General features: G+C 41.3%; 1 protein-coding gene across 1 annotated transcript in view; it reads right to left on the reverse strand.

Moving 5' to 3' along the window:
- Positions 1 to 23,389, reverse strand: part of USP7 (ubiquitin specific peptidase 7) — a 102,914-nt gene extending 79,525 nt beyond the window's left edge. The window contains exon 1 of the mRNA XM_054041016.1: positions 22,669 to 23,389. Within this exon, the coding sequence (XP_053896991.1) occupies positions 22,669 to 22,744 (76 nt within the window). The 5' untranslated portion in view covers positions 22,745 to 23,389. The remainder of the gene's footprint in view (positions 1 to 22,668) is intronic.
- Positions 23,390 to 23,595: the final 206 nt, after the last annotated feature.

The raw sequence follows: 23,595 nt of genomic DNA on the forward strand, positions 1-23,595 counted from the left end.
AAGGCTACTATAATTGTGACAAGATATGCAGTGACTAGCTCTCCCTTCCAAGTCAACCCTACTGTTATATTTTATTTGATTACATACCCAGTTAAGAACCAAAGAGAGTCAGTGAAAGCTATTTAGTAGTAATCTTGACTTGCTGCTGACAATATATTATTGAAAACCACTAAAGCCCATCAAGCTGCACCATTTCCCCCAGTTTTAAAATTTAAAAAGAAGGACGGCATACATCTTAATTTTCTGAACCAGCCGAATTCCTTGTAATCAGAGATTCAGCTATTTGAGCATTCAGTCATCTGTCTCCTTCTTATGCCATGCCAAATGGACTATCAAGTTGACACGGGTAACCCCAAAACATTAATTAGCATAATACCTGGATGTTTGCTAGGAGTATAAGCAGGGGAAGGTTTGCATTTAAATGGTAATAGCAATATTTATATTAAATAACACTGGTCTACAATTTTTGAGAAGTCGTCTGCTTCGGAGATAAAATGTGCTATTTATTATGTATTTTGATGTGCTGAATTCAAATATGACCATTAAAACAACTGATTGGCTGTAAACCTAGGTCTTTTCATGTGTTTATGGTTGCTTTACATGATATTTCACCTGTCCTGTTTATGTAACACTTTAAAAATCAGCAAAAGGTAATATAAATCAAATTTATTATGAAAGAAAAGGCAAAAAACTATTATGTACATAGTTTAGTCCTATTCAGTGTCTACTCAGCGCTTCTTGGCTTGTCTCTTGTATTCATTAAATGGAGCATCTCTTGTCACTGTCCAGCAATAGTCTGCAAGCATTGATGGGCTCCATTTGCCCTGATAGCGTTTCTCCATTGTTGCAATGTCCTGGTGAAATCGCTCGCCGTGCTCGTCGCTCACTGCTCTGCAGTTCGGTGGGAAAAAAAATCTAGATGAGAGTGCAAAAATGTATCTTTAGTGACATGTTGCAACCAAGGCTTTTGTATGCCTTGAGGAGGTTTTCCACCAACAACCTGTAGTTGTCTACCTTGTTGTTTCCGAGAAAATTTATTACCACTAACTGGAAGGCTTTCCATGCCGTCTTTTCCTTGCCACGCAGTGCATGGGCAAATGCATCATCTCGAAGAAGTTCACGAATCTGAGGACCAACAAAGACACCCTCCTTTATCTTAGCTTCACTTAACTTTGGAAATTTTCCACGAAGGTACTTGAAAGCTGCTTGTGTTTTGTCAATGGCCTTGACAAAGTTCTTCATCAGACCCAGCTTGATGTGTAAGGGTGGTAACAAAATCTTCCTTGATTCAACAAGTGGTGGATGCTGAACACTTTTCCTCCCAGGCTCCAATGACTGTCGGAGTGGTCAATCTTCCTTGATGTAGTGGGAATCACTTGCACGACTATCCCATTCGCAGAGAAAACAGCAGTACTTTGTGTATCCAGTCTGCAGACCAAGCAAGAGAGCAACAACCTTCAAATCGCCACAAATGTTGGTCATAGTTTATGCACCTCTAAAGTTGTTTCATGTTGTCATAGGTTTCCTTCATATGGACTGCATGACCAACTGGAATTGATGGCAAAACATTGCCATTATGCAGTAAAACAGCTTTAAGACTCGTCTTCGATGAATCAATGAACAGTCTCCACTCATCTGGATCGTGAACGATGTTGAGGGCTGCCATCACACCATCGATGTTGTTGCAGGCTACAAGATCACCTTCCGTGAAGAAGAATGGGACAAGATCATTTTGACGGTCACGGAACATGGAAACCCTAACATCACTTGCCAGGAGATACCACTGCTATAGTCTGGAGCCCAACAGCTCTGCCTTACTCTTGGGTAGTTCCAAATCCCAGACAAAGTCATTCAGTTCACCTTGTGTTATGAGGTGTGGTTCAGAGGAGGAGGATGGGAGAAAATGTGGGTCCTGTGACATTGATGGTTCAGGACCAGAAATTTCATCCTCTTCCTCGTCTGACTCAAGTGAGAATGATTCTGGTGCATCAGGAACCGGCAGTCCTTCTCTGTGGGGTATTGGGCGTATAGCTGATGGAATGTTTGGATAATGCACAGTCCACTTTTTCTTCTTTGACACACCTTTCCCAACTGGAGGCACCATGCAGAAGTAACAATTGTTGGTATGATCTGTTGGCTCTCTCCAAATCATTGGCACTGCAAAAGGCATAGATTTCCTTTTCCTGTTCAACCACTGGCGAAGATTTGTTGCACCAGTGTTGCAGCGTATGTGTGGGGCCCATCTCTTGTCCTGATCTCCAATTTTGCAGCCAAAATAAAGGTGATAGGCTTTCTTAACCATAGTGGTTATACTGCGCTTTTGTGATGCAAAAGTCACTTCACCACAAACTTAGCAGAAGTTATCTGCACTGTTCACACAAGTACGAGGCATCTCTGCTCACTTTGGCTAAACAGAAATGTGTCCCTTTGCAAAATCAAACACTGACAAATAAGAGCACGACACCGTATGATTTCTAGAGCTGATATAGGGCAATTTGTTCAGCAGAGTGATGTAAGCTTCCTTATGATTGCATCATCCATGACTTCTAGGAATAACATTATGCAAATCATATCATGTATGACACAATACCAGCTTCAGATTGCATCATTCATTGTTTTGCCTAAAAAGCAAGTACTGTCCAAACCCAGTCATAGATTTATTCATAGATCCAGTCAAAGATGTATTTTAGTCATTTCTGGTTTAAATTGAGATCCCTTCCCTTTATAACTCACTTATCCTCCGCCATTCCCAAATCAAGGGTCATATATACTGACCCAATAGCATATCTTGAAAACTAGAGCCAATCAACAATTTTAAGCACCATTTTCGTTCTCAGTGACCCAGAATTAGTAAAGTTTGACTACATTTATTTCAGAAGCATTTTGGCTGTAGAGCAGTGTAATTTAAGTAAAATGTCATTAAGATTTGTACATACTAGTTTTAAAACTAAATGAGTTCTGGGTGTGGTTTCAAAACTCAGTGAAACAGGTTTCAAAAGATATTTAGCACATCCACATAACACCACTTTGAGAACTACCGTATATATTTGTTCATAAGCCAAATTTTTTTTAGTAAAAAAGGGAAGCACCAGAGACGGGGGTCGGCTTATGAATGGGTATAGAGAGGGAGAGGTGGGACACAGCCCCTCCCCCTAACAGAGGGAGCAAGGAGAGCAGCACAGCCAGCAGAGCCAGAAGGGAAGAGGCAGGGCCAGAGTCTCTCCGCTTCTGGCCACTTTGCTCTGCCCCCCAGCCTCTGAAGCAGCTGCAGCTCCGGGCTGGCAGACTGTGGCTGCACTGCCCTGGGTGCCAAAGCACGCTGCAGCCGCGCCGCCCGGCCCACCCTGCTGGAACACGCTGCAGCCGTGCCACCCAGTTTGACCCACCGGAGCAGGCTGAGGCCACGCTGCCCAGCCTGCCGGAGCAGCTCCAGCCACGCTGTTAAATAGTGTTTCTCAAGCTTCTGAAAGCTTAGATCTGCTTCAGGAATATGAATCCAATCATACACACACTGTCTCTCTCACGCACATACACCCCTCCCATCATCTCACCTTGATGTTCAGGAAGGACTGTCCAATGGTTAGATCACTAATCTGGAATTTGGGACACCGAGGCTCAACTCCCTGCTCTGCCACTGATTTTCTGTGTTACTTGGGGCAAGTCACTTTAGCCTCTGTGCCTCATCATATGTCCAAAAGGGATAATAGTACTTTCTCCACCTCACAGGGTGTTGTGAAGTTAAATACATTAAAGATTGTGAGGCACTCAGACACTGTGGTAATGGTGCTATATATGTCTCCATCCAAGATCTTAATCTACATCCATGCCACTAAAAGGTGCGCAGTGTAGCCGCTTTGTCAGCAGGAGAGAGCTCTCCCACTGACAAAATAAATCCACCCACAAGAGGTGGTAGCTTTGACAATAGGAGAACTCTCCTGCTGGCAAAGTGCTGTCCATATCAGCGCTTTTTGTTTGGTGTTTTTTGTTTTTGTTTGTGTTTGTTTGTTTTGGGGGGGGGGGCGGAGCCACACCCCTTACCAACAAAAGTTCAGTGTAGACAACGCCTAACCCTTTGCCCTTTGAAAACTGCTAGTGTGGAGCGCCATAATATTGTATTCCCCTCTTCTTTCTGCCATGGTTTGATGAACAGTGAAATAGTTCACATTTAAAAGGTCATCATTGGCACTGGAGTTAGCACCCACTGAAGTGAACAGGTCTGTTTTCAACTCAGGACTGCAGCTCTCTCCAAACTCAGGCAGATTTCTCTGGATCAGTTACATTTGCTTCACATTTGGAAAGTTTTCTTTGCAACAGTAACAGCTAAAGGCTTTTTTTTTTTTTTTTTAAATAAATGAAGGCTGAGACTCTGGAGTATAATTGAGAGGTCTATTCATCCATCCAGTTAGTCTGGAGCCATACATTCCACATTGGGTTAAAGACATTTACTTCTATTAGGACTTTATAAACAGGAAAATTTTCTTGGCCCAATAACAGAAGGAAAATGACTCCTGGTAGCGTAACTATACCAATTATTGACAACAAATTTAGAGCACAGCTGACATGATTACGAAGAAAGGAATCGTGAATTGAGTCATCTTATAAACTGGTTTTGTAATCCTGAACTGAATGCCGCAGCTTCATCGACGTAGCACGAACGCTCACTACAGCGACAGAAGGGGTTTTTCCCATCACAATAGTAAATCCACACCTGATTAGGCACAGCTAGGTCAATAGAAGAATTTTTCTGTCAACCTAGCTACTGCCAAAGTGAGGATTTGGTAAATCTAACTGTGGCACAGGGCATGAAATTTTTCACAGCCCAGAACAAATTAGTTAGGTTGACCTAAGTTTGAGGTGTAAACCAGGCCTTATTCTTACATAAATTGTATGCCAAGGCCTTTCAACAATCTATTAATATAGCTATCCAGGGGAACTGCTCTTTTTGAAGCCAGTTATTGCTTTCTTGTAACTCCTAGTTAATGACCAAGTCCTAATTAATACAATATACTAAATACCTTTTATGAAAGGCAGAATCACGTTGATTAATCATTTTTATATGGAAATATTATAGAGTACACTCTGCAATCTGACTGGACATCCTGACAAAACTAATAAATACACATACATATGCATCAGTGTCTGCACAGGAGGCTTTTGATAAACAGACTAAAAACTTAACAGACATGTAGGAAAAAGAGGCAAAAAGGCAGGATTCCTGGTTTTAAACAGTCTTGGACCTATAAATCCTATATTATAAAGGATGCTAACAATGAAAGAAAATTCCTCTTACACTAATGTTTAACACTTTATACTCAAACTAACAGAGAACCAGAATCTATGTAACTACATTAATTTTCCTCCCACATCAAAAAAAAAAAAAAAAATTCCTACTGAGAAGCATCTAAGATGTATGGAATGTATTTGCAGCCAGTCTCATCAGCCTCAGGCTCCCACACCTAGTGCTACTCCCAACCACAGGATTTTTGTGTGTTTCACCCTTCTATCTTCTGCCCTTGTGACAATTTTCTTCCAGTTGAGAACCCAACTAAAAGCAAAAGCGCTTTGTCACAGATTATGCCAGTAATAGTGAAATAGCAGGCAATGCTAAAACAATAAACAGATATATCTGTTAACTAATCCTGATATAGGGTCTGATCCAATTTTTACAAACTTTGCTTCCAAGGTTAGCAATCTTGAAGTTATCTTTGTCCTTGGATTGCAAGGAAAAGATCATTTGAATTTTGAGTTTTGCAACGATACAGGCAAACTTGGAATGTAAAGTCCACTTTAAAGTCATTTTCAAAGAATCAGCTATATGTGTGCAAAGTAAAATTCAGTGACTTGATGTCCAAAGGAACTGTGTGATCCTGAAGCATTTTCCTCTGTAAGGATCTCTGTACCTAGGGATTGTTTGAGTTAAGTACCATGTATTAAGTGACACACCAATTGCTAAATGTAATAGCAATGCCTACACTGTATTAATGTTAAAGTTATGTACTTCTTTAGAAGGAATCCTTCTGCAATGCCCCCCTGAACAACCACAATCAACATTTACAAAATACAGTGGATGTACATGCTCAAAAGTAATGTATGAAAACTTAATACATTTTAATATTAAACAGACCAATGAATCTTGCAAGAGGATTTTGTTGGACTTCTATTCGGTTTTTTTGGTATAGTAAAGATAATATAGTAACAGGCATACTGCACAAAATTAAAGAGTACAAAAACCCAGAACAAAAAGGGGAGGTCAGAAAAAGACAAACCAAGTGAGGAGCAGGAATTTAGAGTGTTCAAAAAACACACACTTTAAAAACAAAACAAAGCCAAGAAACAAAAACAAGCGCATTCATTCTAAGTAAAAGGCTTTAATTGAAAAAAAAAATGAGTTCTACACCTTGATCTGAACATTAAACGAGTTTGGCTCAAATAGATCTCTACTGACAAATCCCACTGCGAACAATACTGTTTCCCAATTTTCATTAGTCAGAATCTCAGCCTATATAGCTTCATCATTTCTGTGGAGTGGAGCACTGTCATTTTAGGAAGGAGGCAGGCACAAGGCATCACAGACTGTAAAGTCCTCTCTGAGGTATCTAGGTCCTAGTTCATTTAAGTAACTTGTAGATTAAGATATGGATTTCAAGCTCTGCTCTGAAATAAATGGGGAATCGGTGCAGTTCATGAAATACACATGTGATGTGTTGTATACATCAGACTTTGTTATTAATGAGGTATATACCGTAAGGGTTTAAGCCTTTTTGCAATGGTTACATTCAATTCAAGGCAGTATGAGTTACAACTAACCAATCTGAGGAGGACAAAACTGAGAATTCCAAGCCATGGTGATCCACCATTAAGAGAAATAAGGAAAACATCTTGGGCAAGCAAAAGGTGGCATTTTTCACCAGTGTGTCAAAACGCATGTTAATGATACTGTGATGGTTAAGAGAAGATTAAAAAAAAACAAGGCAATGGGTGATTAAATAATCCATTCATCCAAAAAAAAGATTAAAACGTATATAAATACCATATAAACATAATATCCACTGAGAATAACTTTTGTTAATAGCCATCATTTTAGAAATAATTTTTAATCAAGTGAATGTTTTTAAATGGGAACCAAATATTTTCAAACTTCTGATTATAATATTGCATTAAAAACTGTAACCTATGCCACAGAGACAAGTTACTGGATTTACATGCCCCCTCAAAAACATAATTTATGAATAGGATATAAAATCAACAGCTTTCTTATGCATCCCCCAAAAAACAGCTTAAAAATATTTAAGCAGCAGCTAATTTTTCATGACAAAATGCATCTCTATGGTATAAATGAGCCCTACATTAATTCAATAATTATATTTGCTCTTAAAACTTTTCTTATACAAAGATTAAACTATAACTGACACATAAAAAGGACACAAATGTGTATCTATTCTCAACAGTAATATCTTCATACAGTTATGGATATTTCTGCTGTGGTCCAGTCCTTTGCTTTGCTGATTCATGTAGCTGACACATATTAATACCTATTCCTAGGGTTGCTAAAAGGAGGAATGACAATTAATAGTTCTTAGGTCAAATAATCTCTGGCTAATATTTAGATCAAGCCACAATAACTAAATGATCTGCTTACTTGCTATTTGCACCTTATGAAAGTACTGAGCCAATTTTCAATTCTACCATCTGGTCTTAGAACATGATACTAACAGTAAAAAAAAAAAAAAAAAAAGGCACCATAAAGTCCACTTTTAAAATACATGTTGAGATTTCTCACACAAGTATAAATCTTCCAGTGTGCCAAGGCTGAATGTAATTTAAAGTTAACCTGTTTCATCAATGGCCTCTTAGATACTGTGTGTGGTCTGAGATATTTCATAAACCAGTGGATCTTTTTTTTTAAACTAAAATCTATTAAACTAGCCACATGGCTTAGCTGACAGAATAAAGTTCTAGCATGCAACAGAATCAAGTTTGAAAGTGACCTTGGGATTTTACTCACTATGCCTGTGAAGACTGAGAATATCAAAAAAGAAGGTAGCTTAGACACCCAGATGGAAAAGAAGGGAATATCTAGATTAAAATTAGGGATAATGACTCCAGATTAAAATATTTACATAAAAACAAACCGAAGAACCTATGCTTAATATGTGTGAGTGAGTCTTCAGGGTAGAAAAGGTGAATCAAGAAAAGGCTATATTTGGATACCGCAGAGTCCTTCTGCAAAAAGGAACTGAAATGGGAAATAAAGATTTCAAGAGGCTGATCTGGTTCGGGATTTGTTTTACAGAAATGGTGTGCATTCAAACAGCATTCAATTATATATTTTTTTAATGTTAGGACAGTTTCTCTGATTCAGCGTGTAGTTGAAATTTTGTTAGATGGCCATTCCCTAAAGCTGTTTATTGGAACTAGGTCAACAGGGCCATAAGTACACTTTTTTTTTGCTAGACATACCTCCTAAGACTCAAAGTTCTACTCCTTTCCTAAGATGCTGTAGAGTCTATTTTATTTATTCTTTCCGTTTGTAACACATATTTAGCAAAAATGCCATGGGTTCATATATTAATTACAGGAAAAAGATACATAATACTAACAAAACAGGGCCACTTAGACAAGATTGTCTACCCCTGCCAGGGACTACATTCATGTTAATACCTCATGGTACCAAAGGCCAGGTCAACACTATAAACATACATTGGCATAACTGCGTCGCTCGTGGGTGTGAAAAATCCACACCCCTGAACGACGCAGTACATTGACCTAAGCCACAGTGTTATGTCGAGAGGTATGGTATACTGTAGAAAGTGCTATGTCAATGGGTGGGTTTCTCCACAGCTACCACCTCTCCTGGAGGTGGATTAACTATGTCAATGGGGGGAAAAAAATCTCCCATCAGCATAGCAACGTCTTCACTGAAGTGCTACAGTGGCACCACTTCAGCGTTTTAAGTTTAGACCTGCCCAAAGGCTACTGAGAGGTCTTAAATAATTAGTATGGATATTATCTACCATCAAGAGAAGATCAGGGACCAAGGAGGCCAGACCAATTTCTGTAGTGTACCCAGGACTGAAAGGGCTCCTAGAAATTTAAGGTTCCACTTATTTCTATAGCGGTTTCAAAATAACTTTCCAAATAATCTCCTCCCCCCTTCCTCAATGAATGTCACAACATTGAGCAATAAATTGGGATACTATCAAGATCAAGAGATGGTTTCTAGCGGAATGCCAAAACTTTGCCCTCTCTTAAGGGAGGCACTGAGTCTCTCTACCAATGAGAGCAGGGGGGTGAAGTAATATCTTTTATTGGACCAACTTTTATCAGTGAGAGAGACAAGCTTTCAAGCTTACACAGAGCTCTTCTTCAGGTCTGGGAAACATAGGCTTTGTCTATATCATGCAGCTTTTAATGACATGGCTGTGCCACTACAGCCAAGCTGCTAAAAAGGTGTACAATGTAGTTGCTGTTTGTCCGCAGGAGACAGTTATCCTGCCAAGAAACCCCCACTTCTCCCCCTCCCCTGAACGAGTGGCAGTAGCTTTGTTGGGGGGAGAGCGCTCCTGCCGACAAAGCGCTGTTCACCCCGGCGCTTTTTGTCGGTAAAAATTTTGTCGTTTGGGGGTGTTTTTTTAACACCCCTGAATGACAAAAGTTTTGCCAATGAAGTTCCAGTGTAGACAAAGCCACAGTCAGAAAGTCATAGCTAAATACAAAGTGGAGAAGGTTGTTCAGCATAGGTAGTTAACGCATACTTTAAGGAACCATTCAAAGTGAAGTGACCAGTTAACAATTTACCCTGAATGGTGTTTTGAAATATGTGTTAACTACATATGCTAAACAAATCTGTTCTACCTTGTATTTAGCTGTGGCACTCTGAATACATTTCCCAGACCTCAAGAAGAACTTTGTGTAAACTTGAAAGCTTGTGTTTCTCACTGACAGAAGTTGGTGCAATAAAAGATATCATCTCATCTACCCTGACACTCTAAAATCCTGAGATCAACTGACTGTAATGGGCCACTCTCATTACCACTTCAAAAGTTATTTTTCCTCCCTTGGTATCCTGCTATTAATTGAATTGTCTCCTTAGACTGACCTCACACTTGGTAAGGCAACTCCCATCCTTTCATTTATTTATATCTGCACCTGTATTTTCCACTCCATGCATCTGATGAAGTGGGTTCTAGCCAACGAAAACGTATGCCCAAATAAATGTGTTAGTCTGTAAGGTGCCACAAGGACTCTTCGTTGTTTTTAACTACATAGTCTCTATCAATAACTGATCCCATGTCTCTCCACTAAGCTTCAACAATAAGGAGGTCATGACCAACTTATGGGTTGCAAACCAAAGCCCAATAACTTCCAGAGTCTGGGTGAGTAAAATGGGTTGAAACATGAACAGAATATACAATTTGTTTAAAAAGGCATTCAAATCTGACAGCAATCTTTCAAAAGTAAAAAAGGCAACATTTGTGGTGGTGAGAGGAATATCTTCACATTTAGGACTTATTGAAGCTGTAAATTTGAAAATGTACAAATTTTACCAAATATTCTATGTTGACTTTTTTATTTTTAAAATATGCTTCTGCATCAAATATTTCCAGTTTTTGGCTTTGTACAGATTATTTATCTGTCCTTGCCCATTTTTAATTCCCAGTTAGCATGTTTTTTAAAACATCTGCTTATGGTTACTTCCTGCCTGGGAATATACATTCTTGCTATTTGTCCTTGATTTAGACAGCCAGGCATTGTTCTAGTTTGTCTTTGGGACCAAGGATGGAAATCCAAGAAGTTGAAAGCCAGAATGAAGCACGAAAGTGAGGAACAATAACCAAGCTGGGAAGAGGAGAGGCCTGAGCAAGGAGAAACAGAAGACTAACAATGAAATATCATTATTCCAATTGTTCCCAGCAGATATAAATAAAAAGTGAGGAAAATGCACCATTAGCTGCTAACACCCCCACCCCAAAATATTGTGAACAGCCAAATATTTTTGCTCCAATGCATTCTTTGAATAAAACACCAGTTCAACACATGTGGTAGCATAATTATCTGATGCTTCACAGAAATATGAAGATACCTTATAATGTCACTAACCAATTATACAATATTTTGCACAATATATGGAATAAAAAGTGAAAAATCCATCCCAATCCCTGAAGGGAGTTAGCTTACACCTTGAAGCACAATATCTGACTACTCTTATCTCAGTTTGCAGATGAATAAACAGCATCTCATGCAGCAGCTAAATTGCCATACAATTGTTTCTTTTGGTGCACAATTATGCTTCAGAATCTAAGCTTTCATTAAAAAACCCTCTAGATCTTATGATTGCTTTCAAAATGTGAAACAAATGTAAATCTGTGATGTCTCTCTGAGTCTGCAGACAGCCTGAATTAATACCTGAGAGGTGTAAATTGCCCATTCACTATTATGGGTTTTTTAAGAGATGTTGGAAATATAAGTTGTATTTGTGTCTGAAATATATTAATGTTACAAGCGATACTAAGATTACAGTAACAAAGAAATTGGAGGGGGGGCGTCATTTTAGTTTCTTTACTTCAGTCAGGACCTCTTGCCATTTCTGTTATACAATAAGAAAATAATTTGTGCATTTGAAAACATTGTATATAGCCAGTTTCACTGTTTGTCTTGTACAAGTGGCAATATGAGATTTCCAAACAGCAACAACTTAAAAAAAGGAAAACGTGTTTTACAAAACTACAAAAATTGGTATGGAAATTGAAAAGCAGGTGTAGTAGCTGAAACTACTTTGAACTTATCTTTTGAAATTTCAACTACATTTCAAGCCAACAGTATGGCTAACTCAGAAGTGTACCGAGAATAAACACTCATGCTGTTAACTATTTTATTGCTAACGATTTAGCAAAAATATCAACTCATTACTTCATTGTTGCTGGATGAAGTGCCAGATATTAGCATAGGCTGTAGCAGGCCAGCCAGTTATCAAGATTTTAAAGTCACCTCTATCCCCAACAAAAATGGGAAAGAGCGCAACATCCTTTCCCCAGTACCAAAGTCCTCAAATGCTGCTATAAACAGAATGCCTTCCTAGGTTAACAAAATAACTGTTCACCAGAATCTCAAAACCTTCCCTTCTTTTGTAACAATCATGCACGATGGTACAAAAATCTGCAACAGATTAAAGATGAAATATTTTGGGTTAAGGTACAATAGAATATAAAAAAACCAAGGGATATTTTCCTAATTGTACTGGAGCAAAGAGCAGCCAGGAAAGACAGTTTGCAGGGGTCAGTGTCCCATAACCTAGGTGTACAGTGCGACATAAGATACAGGACCAGACTATGAATACTACTGTGTGTCAAAAATTATCGAGTCCTTCTAAAATTCAGCCACAGTCTTTTTTTTAAGCAGTGAGTTTTACAAACAACCTCTCCACTAATTTCATAGAATAACCCATTGATCTTGTATTATAGAACAGTTTTTAAAAAGGGAAGAATCAGTTTTCCCTTTCATAATTCTGTAAACATCTGTCAACACCTCTTAACTCACCTTCTCGCTAGATTGACTAAATTATTAATATACTTAGCACTTGTGTTTTGGGGCACTCCACCATGAAGCCCTCTTTAATCCAAGGAGCAGTCACAATATGATTTTGTTTCCTAACACTTGGGCCAGATCCAAAACCTATTTAAAACAAGTGTACAATTCCCATTAACTTTAATGAACTTTGTATCAGATAAATTCAGCCAGATAAATTCAGATTTCCCCCAAAACCCACTGTTATTTTCCTTTTTCCATTTTTCATAAGGGGACCTTATCAAAATCTTTACCAAAATCAAAGTTATATCCACAGATCATTACTGTCTAACATCGTTAAAAAAGACTCCAAAAAGGTTAGAAATGTTTTATATCCTTTTCGTGAATCTGTGTTGATTTGACTACTCCCTCCCATACCCTTCCCAAAGATATTTACCAAAGTGGTGTACTATATCACTAGATTCAGTTTCTCTGGGATCAGTATGACTAATTTTGTCTAATTCCCAGGATAACCCATGGCACTTCATGCAAAAATATAGAAATGAGATTAGGGATGTCCCAATCTTTAAGAATACACCCATTTAAAGAATTCATCCTTGTGGTACATCTTGCAGAATCACTATTATGAGATCAAACGTAACTGTACAGCAATCAGAGTTATCAATGAAACGTCTATACTGACCTCCTACATTAGCCCTTGTCTATTTTCCTTTTCTCCTTAATGTTTCCTATGGTGTACTGGTGCAGAAAGAACTCTATATTAGCGTATTTGATCCCCTAATTCAAGAAAAATCCAGTTTTGTCATGAAGAACCCTGCTCTTTTTCAACCTTTATCTTCCCCCCATTTCTCCCTCCTACAACTAACTCATCACAGAAAATAAAGTGCAGAGAAACAAACTAGTTATCATTGTAACAAGTACTAAATGATTGCTTCTTATAGGATGTTAATATCTTTTGTAGTAATTCTAAAGATCATGTAAAACTCTGGCTAATGCAAAATGTGTCAGCTCACTCACAAGGGTGTATTGCACAAAGAGCACTTTACTGTGATGTGCACGGCCTACAGTTTATTTCTGGGCACAACTCAATGTGTTGGTTTTGATGTACAACTCCTAAGTAGTTTGGGACCTAGCTACTTGAAAGACTGCCTCTTTCTCTCTTTATGCCAGTAGCAGGAATCAGCTGAAGTGCCTGAACTCAGTCCCCTGGTTTAAACAGGAGGCTGCTGGCAACACGCTGTGAGGGGCCCTCCACTCTGGAACTCATTTTGCCCCTTAGTCTGACAGAGTCCAAGACTTCAGACTTTCAAAGACACTGAAAGCCCTGTTTTCTTACATGTCAGAGAACAGTTAGGTTATGAAGTGTGATTTTGTTTTTGTTTAATTCTCCATGATTAAACTTGTGAGGAATAATCTCTTAATAATCTTTGCATTTCTAATTTACATATGCCTAGAGTAACTATTAGGTGAATCTTTCAAAAGTCAATTAAATTCACAAATTGAGATATGCTACACCAGGGGTCTCAAACAAGCGGCCCGCAGAGCTCTTCCCTGCAGCCCGCCAAGCTCCCCGCGCGCCCCCCCCCCGTTACTTTCTGTCGCCGCCAAACTCCCCTCAAACCCCCTTCCCCCCAGTTATTATATGTGGCAGCTAAGCTCCCCGCGCTGCTCCCTAATGTTTGGGGCTGGGTCTCTCCCCTGGCCGCGCCTGCAGGAGTCTGCAGCTCATGCTGACTCTGCTCCACTCTGCCGGCTTCCGCCATCACCTGCTGCCGCAGGGTCCTAGTGCCCCCTTCCACTAGGGCCAGGGCACGCTGCCCTTCCCCTGCCCTTCTGCCCTAGTCCTGAGCCTCTCCAATGCCCCGAGCCTCTCCAATGCCCCAAACCCCTCATCCCCAGCCCCACAGCCCCCACCCCTGCACCCCTTCCTATCCCCAAACTCCATCCCAGAGCCTGTACCCCCACCCCCTACCCCAGCCTGCACCCAGCACCCAAACTCCCTCCCAGAGCCTTAGACAGGTGGGGGAGGAGTTGGAGGGGGGCAGGTTCTGGGCACCACCAACATTTCTACAAACCTACCAACCCTGGAAGAGGCAGAGCAGGGGTGGAGTGGTGGTGCAACCCAGTGCAGGGGGGAGGGGGAGGCTTTACTAAGTGTATATATTTTATTAAAACTGCTTGGAGGAGGAGGTGGAGAAGAGATGGGGCAGGGGAGAGGGCTCATGGAAGGAATGAAGCGGGGGGCAGGGCCAGGGGCAGCAAAGGGGGGGTGTCAGTGATGTGACCCTCGGGCCAATGCACTAGTCCTCATGGTCATTTGAGTTTGAGACCCCTGTGCTACACCAAGTACATACAGATCCAATATAAAAATGTAAGAATATTTACTTATATATTCTAATTAGCCTTGAATTGGTTTTGTTTTGAAATAGTTTGTGTGTAGGTGGTCCCAAACATTTACATTTTGTTTTGTACAATCTACAGCCATAGCATACATATGTTTATGTTTATGTATAGAACCTATAAAACAGCCTTTAAAAGAAATTTGATATTAAGACCATTTTTAAAAGTGCTTTTATATTCTGAAAAACAACCAACACCTTTGCAGACACAGTTTCTCCAATTACTTTGATCATACAGCCTTTCCAGGCCTCAATATTCTTTTGCAATGTGTTTACAGAGTCCTAAAGTTTGTTACTTCTTTTGAAGCTGAACTTTTTCCAGTTCACCAAAACAGCTTTCTAAATAGGTAAGGCAATTTCAAATAGAAAAATGGCACAGAGTCTCTTCATGGTCAACGTTCTTCCTTAAGCTTGCAACTCATTCGAAACAGTCAATTTCCTCAAAGCTTCTGAAGTTGCATTGCTTGTTTTCTTTGTGAATTAGTTAATATAAAGGAATTTAGATGCAATACTTAAGGGTTTAATCTCAGCCTATTACAACAATGTACCGACAGCTGTATATTGTGTTGCAATAACTCCAACTTGCGAAACTACTTTATACATTTACTTATTGATACACCGGCTACTAGTAACACATTCGAACTACTGAAACAATTTCACCAATACATAAAGCCACATAAGTAATCAGCAAAAAAGTTTTAAAAGCAAGCATACCTATTTAATAGCTTGACATACTGATCAACATGCCCTGCCCCTGCTCTCTTCCAAACCACCTTCCGGGAAAACAAACCCACCTCACTATAGAAGTTTATTAGTAACAGGATAATGGAGGTCTAGTGCAGATTGAAACATTGAAAAAAACAAATATTTTTGAAAGAAACAAGTTTTCTACGGGTTATTAATTTTGCATCCTGCAAATCATCAAGTACATTTTCAGCACTACACAAATATGTAAATAATAATACTCAACTAAACAGAATTAGGTAACAATAATTCTAACCCAAAGGAGTTTTAAAGTTATCAGCATTTTCTTCATCCATATGCAGAATACAATACTTAAAAGTAAAGAATGATTAAAAATGGGCAACCACAAAACTGATGTAACAAACATTTAAGGAAATATGGATAAGTCACAAGCTCTAAACCCTGTATTTCCCTCATACACACCCCAAATCACTTACAAATATCCTATGATGCCATGCAACATGTACTGACTTCTGGCTAAACTGGTTTAACTGCTGCAGTTTGGATGCACTACATAGATTAACTTTGTGATAAGTTTTCTGTAGCTATGAAACTGATTTAGTGAAGCCAGACTCAAAAGACTATCTCTGTTCAAATATTTACAAGGTTACAGTGCTTTTACACAGATGATTTCAGTTATGTTAGGATAGTTCCCTAGTAATGATAGGGAGTAGATTTTACTCCTATTCTGGATATGGTGCATCCACACACACTTAACTGGTAAGAGGGGATGGAAAAGGTAAATCTGAGTTTTTGAAAATGTCCTCCTTCACCCTTTAAAATTAAGCTGTTCACTTCTCTTAGTCTTCCACCTGCCTCCCCAGATTTTGCACATTTTATTTCTCATCCCACAATGTCTTAGTTTTTCTCTTTTTCCTTCCCTGGAGGATTCCTGAATCCAGCTCTATCCCATTTTACTGCCCAGACGCTGAGGTCATATATCCATCCTCTGGGAGAAGACTTTGGATATACTTCCCTCAGCTGGCATGAAGTGGTCATCTAAGAGTGATATAGCACACATACTCCTTTCCCGGGGCCAACTACATTGCCTCCAGAAGGGCCCTAAACATTGCTGTTGAGGGAAACAATGGACTAAGCTGTGTTCTTTACCGGATGCACTGCAATTAAGCCTCCAGACTAATTTCACTTTATAGACTGCTCCCTTCCATCATTTATATCCCATCTCATTCAACCATCCCCCATCTCAGAGAAAAATGTCAAAAGGGGCCGGGGGAGAGGGGGTGAGAGAGACCAGCACTTTGATATGTAAGATACCCATGTTCAAAAGCTAAATTTAATGTCCATAAACTCAGAGAAGTAGATCAAGTTTATAACCTGAGTTTATCACTACCAAGCTGGGAGTAGTACGAGAGATAGTGGGGGAGAGGACAGAAAAAGAGGGGAATCTTTAATTAATTTAAGAGTCAATTCAAGGGCAGAGCTGACGAGCCTCCAAAACAGTTCCATCCATTCCTCTCCATCCATAAAAATAATGGCATTATGTGGGATTCCAAAAGAAATTATTCTTGGGCTTCAACAGAGACAAGGCCCACCACACAGTCAAAAAAAAAAAAAAAATCCATGACATTTTCATTATAATCTGTATTTCACAAAGTATATTTTCTGTGGAATGAACACTACATTAAGTATCTATGTAGATATTAAATTGTGAGGTATTTATAACACTCATGAGGTCAAAAAAGTTAAAGGGAGGTAAACGTTAGAAAGATATGTAAAAAAAAAAAGTGATATAACTTCGAAAAAAGCAAGCTAAACCATGAGAAAAATCATAAGAAATACAGTTTATAAAAGAAACCTGCTAAAAAATACTGCAGAAATCAATGTATGATAGTTCCCATTGCAAGTTCATGTCTAGTTTGCTGGTATAATACTGCAAAAAGTCCAACATTAGGTTTCATATGCAGATGCAATTTTTCACAGTACGTTTTTCCCTCCCTGCTCTTCCTTAATGACTCTGGTGTGAACTCACATGGAATACTAGATTCAGTTTTGGGCACTTCAAAACAGATAAATATGAAAAAGTTCAGAGAAAAGCAACAAAAAATTACCAGAGAGTTAGAGAAATTGACATATTAGGAAAAATTAAAAATGGTCAATTGGAATGGACTAAACAGGATTAAGGAGGGTACCATAATCTACAATTGTATAAAGGGTGTTAACACCAAAGAGAGAAATTTACTTTCTATGACATGCAAGGGTATAACTAGGGGTAATGGGCAGAAATTAATAAAAGGAAATGTAAACTACATCAGGAACACCTTCTAGATCAGGGGTCGGCAACTCTTCAGAAGTGGTATGCCGAGTCTTCATTTATTCACTCTAATTTAAGGTTTTGTGTGCCAGTAATACATTTTAATGTTTTTAGAAGGTCTCTTTCTACAAGTCTATAATATATAACTAAACTATTGTTGTATGTAAAGTAAATAAGGTTTTTAAAATGTTTAAGCAGCTTCATTTAAAATTAAATTAAAATGCAGAGCCCCCCAGACTGGTGGCCAGGAACCGGGCAGTGTGAGTGCCATTGAAAATCAGCTCGCCTGACGCCTTTGGCACACGTGCCATAGGTTGCCTACCCCTGTTCTAGATCAATTAGGCTGTGAAATAGTCTCTTTAGGGAAGTGGTGAAAGCACTGTATGGATTAAATATAAGCACCAAGTGCTTTGTGTATGCATAGATCTTAATATAATTTACCTTGGAAGCAAGTTATATAGGCGTTACATCAGGACCCCAGATTTTCCTTTGTTATATGATTTTACAAAACTTTCCTAGAATTTAGTACAGCACTCCAAATGAGACTTGCAACTGAAAAGCACAGTTTTTTTTAAATGACAAGCCAAGCTGCATATACTACACAAACACTATTTGCTGTCCTTACAATAGGTACACAGAAAAGGTCAACATTTACTGAACTGCATTATTTTTTACCTTTCCATACAATTCCTATATTTAAAATGTATAACTCACCAAGGAACTGTATTGCATCACAATAAATTGGGCTAAAAAAGTCAACCACCATATGCATCAAGAACCTGTATAATGAAGCCAACTCATAATACACCGCTACCCCGATATAACGCGACCCGATATAACACGAATTCTAATATAACGCAGTAAAGCAATGCTCCGGGGCGGCGGGGCTGCGCACTCCGGCAGATCAAAGCAAGTTCGATATAACGCAGTAAGATTTTTTGGCTCCCGAGGACAGCGTTATATCGGGGTAGAAGTATACTACATTATTCTGTTTAATATGACAAATAGGTTAGATTGCATACCATATGGCCCCATAAACACTTACTCATCAAGGCCTGTTGCTGCCACTTCTATACTTGCTGACTAAATTACACCTCCTTCCTATCTAAAATGTAAAATAGTCTTTTCTTATTATTTCTTTTTACAATCTGATCTTCCTGAATGTCTACCGGTTCTGATATTTACACTTTATGGCCTACAAGATGTTCAAGGAAGAGAACAGAGTCAACTGGATCACAAAAGCAAAAGAAGGAAAGAAACAGAGACAGGTATCCACAAAGTGTCACATTCAAACTGGCAGAACTTAATTCCACTGATTCAATAGTTTTGTTTAAAGAACAGGAGTACTTGTGGGAGGAGTGGGGGGAGACTAAGCATTGGGAAATAGTTTTACTTTGTGTAATGGCCCATCTACTCCCAGTCTGAAATTCCATTTCAGTAGTCTCTCATTGGAGTCTGTTTTTGAAGTTTTGTTGTTGTAATATTATGACTTTTAGGTCTGTAATTGAGTGGCCAGGGAGACTGAAGTGTTCTCCAACTGGTTTTTGAATGTTATAATTCTTGATCTCTGATTTGTGTCCATTTATTCTTTTACATAGAGACGTAGTTTTGTTTGTAATACTGCTCATTTGAAACTGTCCAGTGTAGCTTCACAGCAAATAAGTGAGCAGGCTTCATATAATTCAAAAGTCAAGATGTGCATTCAGTTTTCCATCATACATTCTTCACATACCTCCTAAATCTAATCTGACCTCTCAGTGGAGAATGGCATTTAACATGCATAAAAGTGTGTCAGATTTGAGAACTGTACTTTATTAAATAATTTCTCAATTTCCAAAGACAATTTATCTCTCCTCAAGAAAGTATCTACACATCCACACATTAGAAAGTTGAACACAGTTCTCTACAGTAAAATAAGGGAACACATATAAGCAATTACATGTCTTTCAGTAGAAAGGGAACAAGAGTCTAGACTAAATGATCTAAACTAATTTCTCATAGAAATCAAACACTCCAAAAAGGTAGAGTCTAAACTCTGTTAAGATTTCCATTAGTGCAAACAAACTCTCAAACAGATTAGTATGTCCATATGATCATTCTGAACCATTAGTGTGAATTTTATCAGCCTATGAGGGCTTGAATAGATTTCTGGAATACTGCTGCATTAAGATTTCAGAATTGGGATACATCCATACAATTAAGTGGGAATGCTTACTGTAAAATTGTTGGGATCACCAAGAGGCTTAGGCTTACCTGTAAAGAGTTGTGTTCTCTCTGCTTATAGAACTCAACTCTGCAATGTGCTGAACACTGTTAATGTTCACTGACTTTAATGGGATTTGAAAGTGCTCAGCACCCCACAGAGTGCTCAGTGCATTACAGGATCAAGCCCATAAAAATCAGAGAACCATTAAGCACTGTCAATACTCTAAAGGACTAGAAATGAATATTGAAAGCAAGGCTGATAGCTGGAGGCTATGGCACATTCTCCTGGAAAAGACATTATGTTTATGCATACATACAAATAGGTGTGAACAGGTATTTTTTTTAAACCAATTCACCTCATGTATGTCACTCTTGAGGTTACAATGAAAAAAATCTAATCCATGTATGGCAATTTGGGGACAGGTTTTGGGGTTCTTTTTAAACAATGCCAGTCACTGAAATAGCACATAATGTGCTTCATCTATCATACTGTGCACTAAAGTCTTAGGTTTTAAAAAAGAAGGGTTTCACGGAATGTCCTTCTCATCATTAAATATAGTGAGCAGTGACTATGACCAACTTTCAGTAAAATAGCTTTATTAATCATAGTACCCATCCATGATTGGTTGTAGAAAATGTTAAATTTGCTAAAACAATTGTTGCATAGTTCACAACTAAACTGGCCTTTGATGGTGACTGTTCTTGTTGATTTGAATACCTTCATTCATAATGATTGACACTTGTTAAACAATACTGAGGTGAATTCGTATTTTTGATCAGCAAGACAAATCCTTTAATATAAACAATACACAATAGTGGAGGTAGTTATGGCTGGAATTCATGATTTGTTTCTGATAAGGTATTTACACATTTCCTACAGTAGAAACATGTCAGATTAAAAGATTCATACCTTAGATTAAAAAAACATGCCAAGATGAATAAAAAGTACAACTGACTTTATCCCAAACAGGACCATTGAAGGGTATTGGTCTGGGGTAAAAAGCAAGACTGGAAATGTAGTAACCTCCCCTCCAAACCACTCTCCTGAGCAATGGCATGACTGTGCAGGATCAGGGTCCTATGAATACGTAAGAGCTACACATGGCCACAGAACCCCGTGCTAGGCCCCGTCCTGATGCATTTTCTGTAAATAAACCTCAGATCAGTGCCCCAATTAAAAATGGCGAGCATCTCGCGTGGCAGGCTGTGTGCAGATACAATGGAAGGGCTGCAAGGCAAAACCCTGCCGCGCGGCTCTCAGAGTCAACAACATAGAAGAGGGGGGCGGGCAGGCGGCTGCAGAAATACAGGGGCCGGATCCACTAGGGGGAAAACTGAGCTGGGAGAGGCAGTACTAAGGTCTACCCTGAGAAAGCAAGCCAAAACCATCCATCGCTAGGCCCCATGACCCACCGTTCATTGCTCACCTACTGGGAAAATAATCAACAGAGAAAAAAACAAACCTTCCGACCACCCGCCCCCATGCCTGCTCCAGCAGCACATTCAGGAGTCACAGCGGCAACGCTACTAGGAACCCCTCCCTCGCCTACCCTCCCATACACATCTGAATTCCTTGAACCAGCCCGCCCGCCCTCCCTCCCAAATAATCCTTCTCCTACTCCTAGGAGGAAAGCTTCCACTTTAGGGTCACGCACCTCCGGGAGCACAGCCCCCTTTCCACCCGAATCCCCAGCCCCTCCTCTGCAGACGGCGAACCCCACTATCTGCACCGGATGAGTCCTAACTCAGCCAAGGTTTTATTGGGGAGCCCACCCCACCCCCTATTTACTGGGCCCTTGGACCGCCACACGCTCCCATCCACACAGGGTGAGAGTGCTAAACATCCCTTCTCATCCAACAAAATCATCCTCCCACCATTAAACCGCATTTCCAGAGCAGCCCGGGTGTCACTGCAGCCCACCAAATCAAACCCTTCACTTCAGCCAGGAAAACCCTGCCCTCAGAAGAATGAACCCCCTTTTCGAGAGGCCCCGGTCCCCACCCTCAGCCATACGTCAGCCATGAACCCCAACCTCTCCTCCCTGAATTAAGATATTCGTTTAAGGGTCGCACCCTAAAATCTGACCCCTCCAGTGTATCTCAGCCCCAGGCACACAACGCTGGAGCCTTCTCAGCCATACTTTCCAAACCCTAAACTTTCCCCAATTCTCCCCTTCACTAGAGTAGTGCAGGTAACACCCCGCCCCGCCCAAGGGGAGCCCCCATTCCCAGGTCTCTCCCAGGCCAGGCCCCAGGCCAGGCCATCAGCACTGCTCCATTGCCAGCGGCCCTGGGGTTGCTCCGGTAAGGGCGGGTGGGTTGTGGGGAAGAAGAGGGGACCGGAGAAGGGTAAGGGGGCGTGTTACGTAGGGAAGAAGCCTGGAGCGGATTCCTGGGAACCAGAGAGTTTGGAGCTGCTCTGGGGGGCCAGTAAGTTACGGGAATAGGGGGATGAGCCAGGGTCTCCGGGCGCCTTCAGGGGAGCCAGGGCCGCCTGCGGGGCCTGCTCCAGCCGCTCTTTACCTTCCATCTCCATGTCCTCGGGCTCGCTCAGCTGCTGCTCCCCGGGCTTCTGGTGTTGCTGCTGGTGGTGGTTCATGTCGGGCTGGGGCTGTGGCTCCGCGGCGGCGGCCTGGGCCTTTCCTGTAGGGGGCTGCAGGCCTGTGTTGGGAGGGCAGGGGGCGGAGGGGCGGCAGGGCCTGGGCAGCGGCGGGGCCTGGGCACCAGCCTCGGGGGGCTGCGGCTGGGCTCCGGCGGGCAGGGAGCGGGCGGCCGGAGGAGGCAGCGAGACGCGCACGTATTTGCTCGCTATTCGCCCAATCTCGGCGGCGGCACCCGGTCGGGGGAAGGGGGTGGGGAGGAGGGAACCGGCCGGGGGCGGCGGCTTCCTCGGGGGCCGGGAGATCAGGAGTTAGGGCCCGGCGCTTCCCCCTCCCCCGCCGGGTGTCCCTACTGCGGTGAGAGTCGGGGAGGCGCCGCGAGCCCCCGGCTCCCCAGGAGGCCGCTCGCTCGAGGCTGGGGCCCTGCTCCCGGCCTGCAGGCCTCCCTGCTGCCTGCGCCCGGCTCGCTGCTGCTGCTCCGCCGCTGCTGCCGCCGCCGCCTCTATGGGGAGCGTAGCAGGCGCCAGGGCTTCTCTCTGCCTCTCTCTGTCTCTCTCAAAATGGCGGCCGCGGTAGCGCCGTGAAATGTCACATCCGCATGGGGGGCAGCGGCGCTCAGCCAGCCGGGGAGGGGGAGCAGCGCCGGGCCGCCGCCGCCACAGGAGGCTGGAGCGGAGGGGAGGAGTTACAGGGGCTCTATCCGGATGGAGGCGCCGCACCGCCCGCTTTCTCCCGGGGCCTCTGCCCGGGAGTGGCTGCTCTCAGCGGAGCCCTTTGCTAGGGACCTGCCTGCCGGTGAGAGGCCCCTCTCCTCCCAACAGCTACTGCCCGGCAGAGCCCGCAGGAGCGG

This window comes from Malaclemys terrapin, chromosome 10 (genome assembly GCF_027887155.1).
Source record: "Malaclemys terrapin pileata isolate rMalTer1 chromosome 10, rMalTer1.hap1, whole genome shotgun sequence".
Classification (NCBI taxonomy): domain Eukaryota; kingdom Metazoa; phylum Chordata; order Testudines; family Emydidae; genus Malaclemys; species Malaclemys terrapin.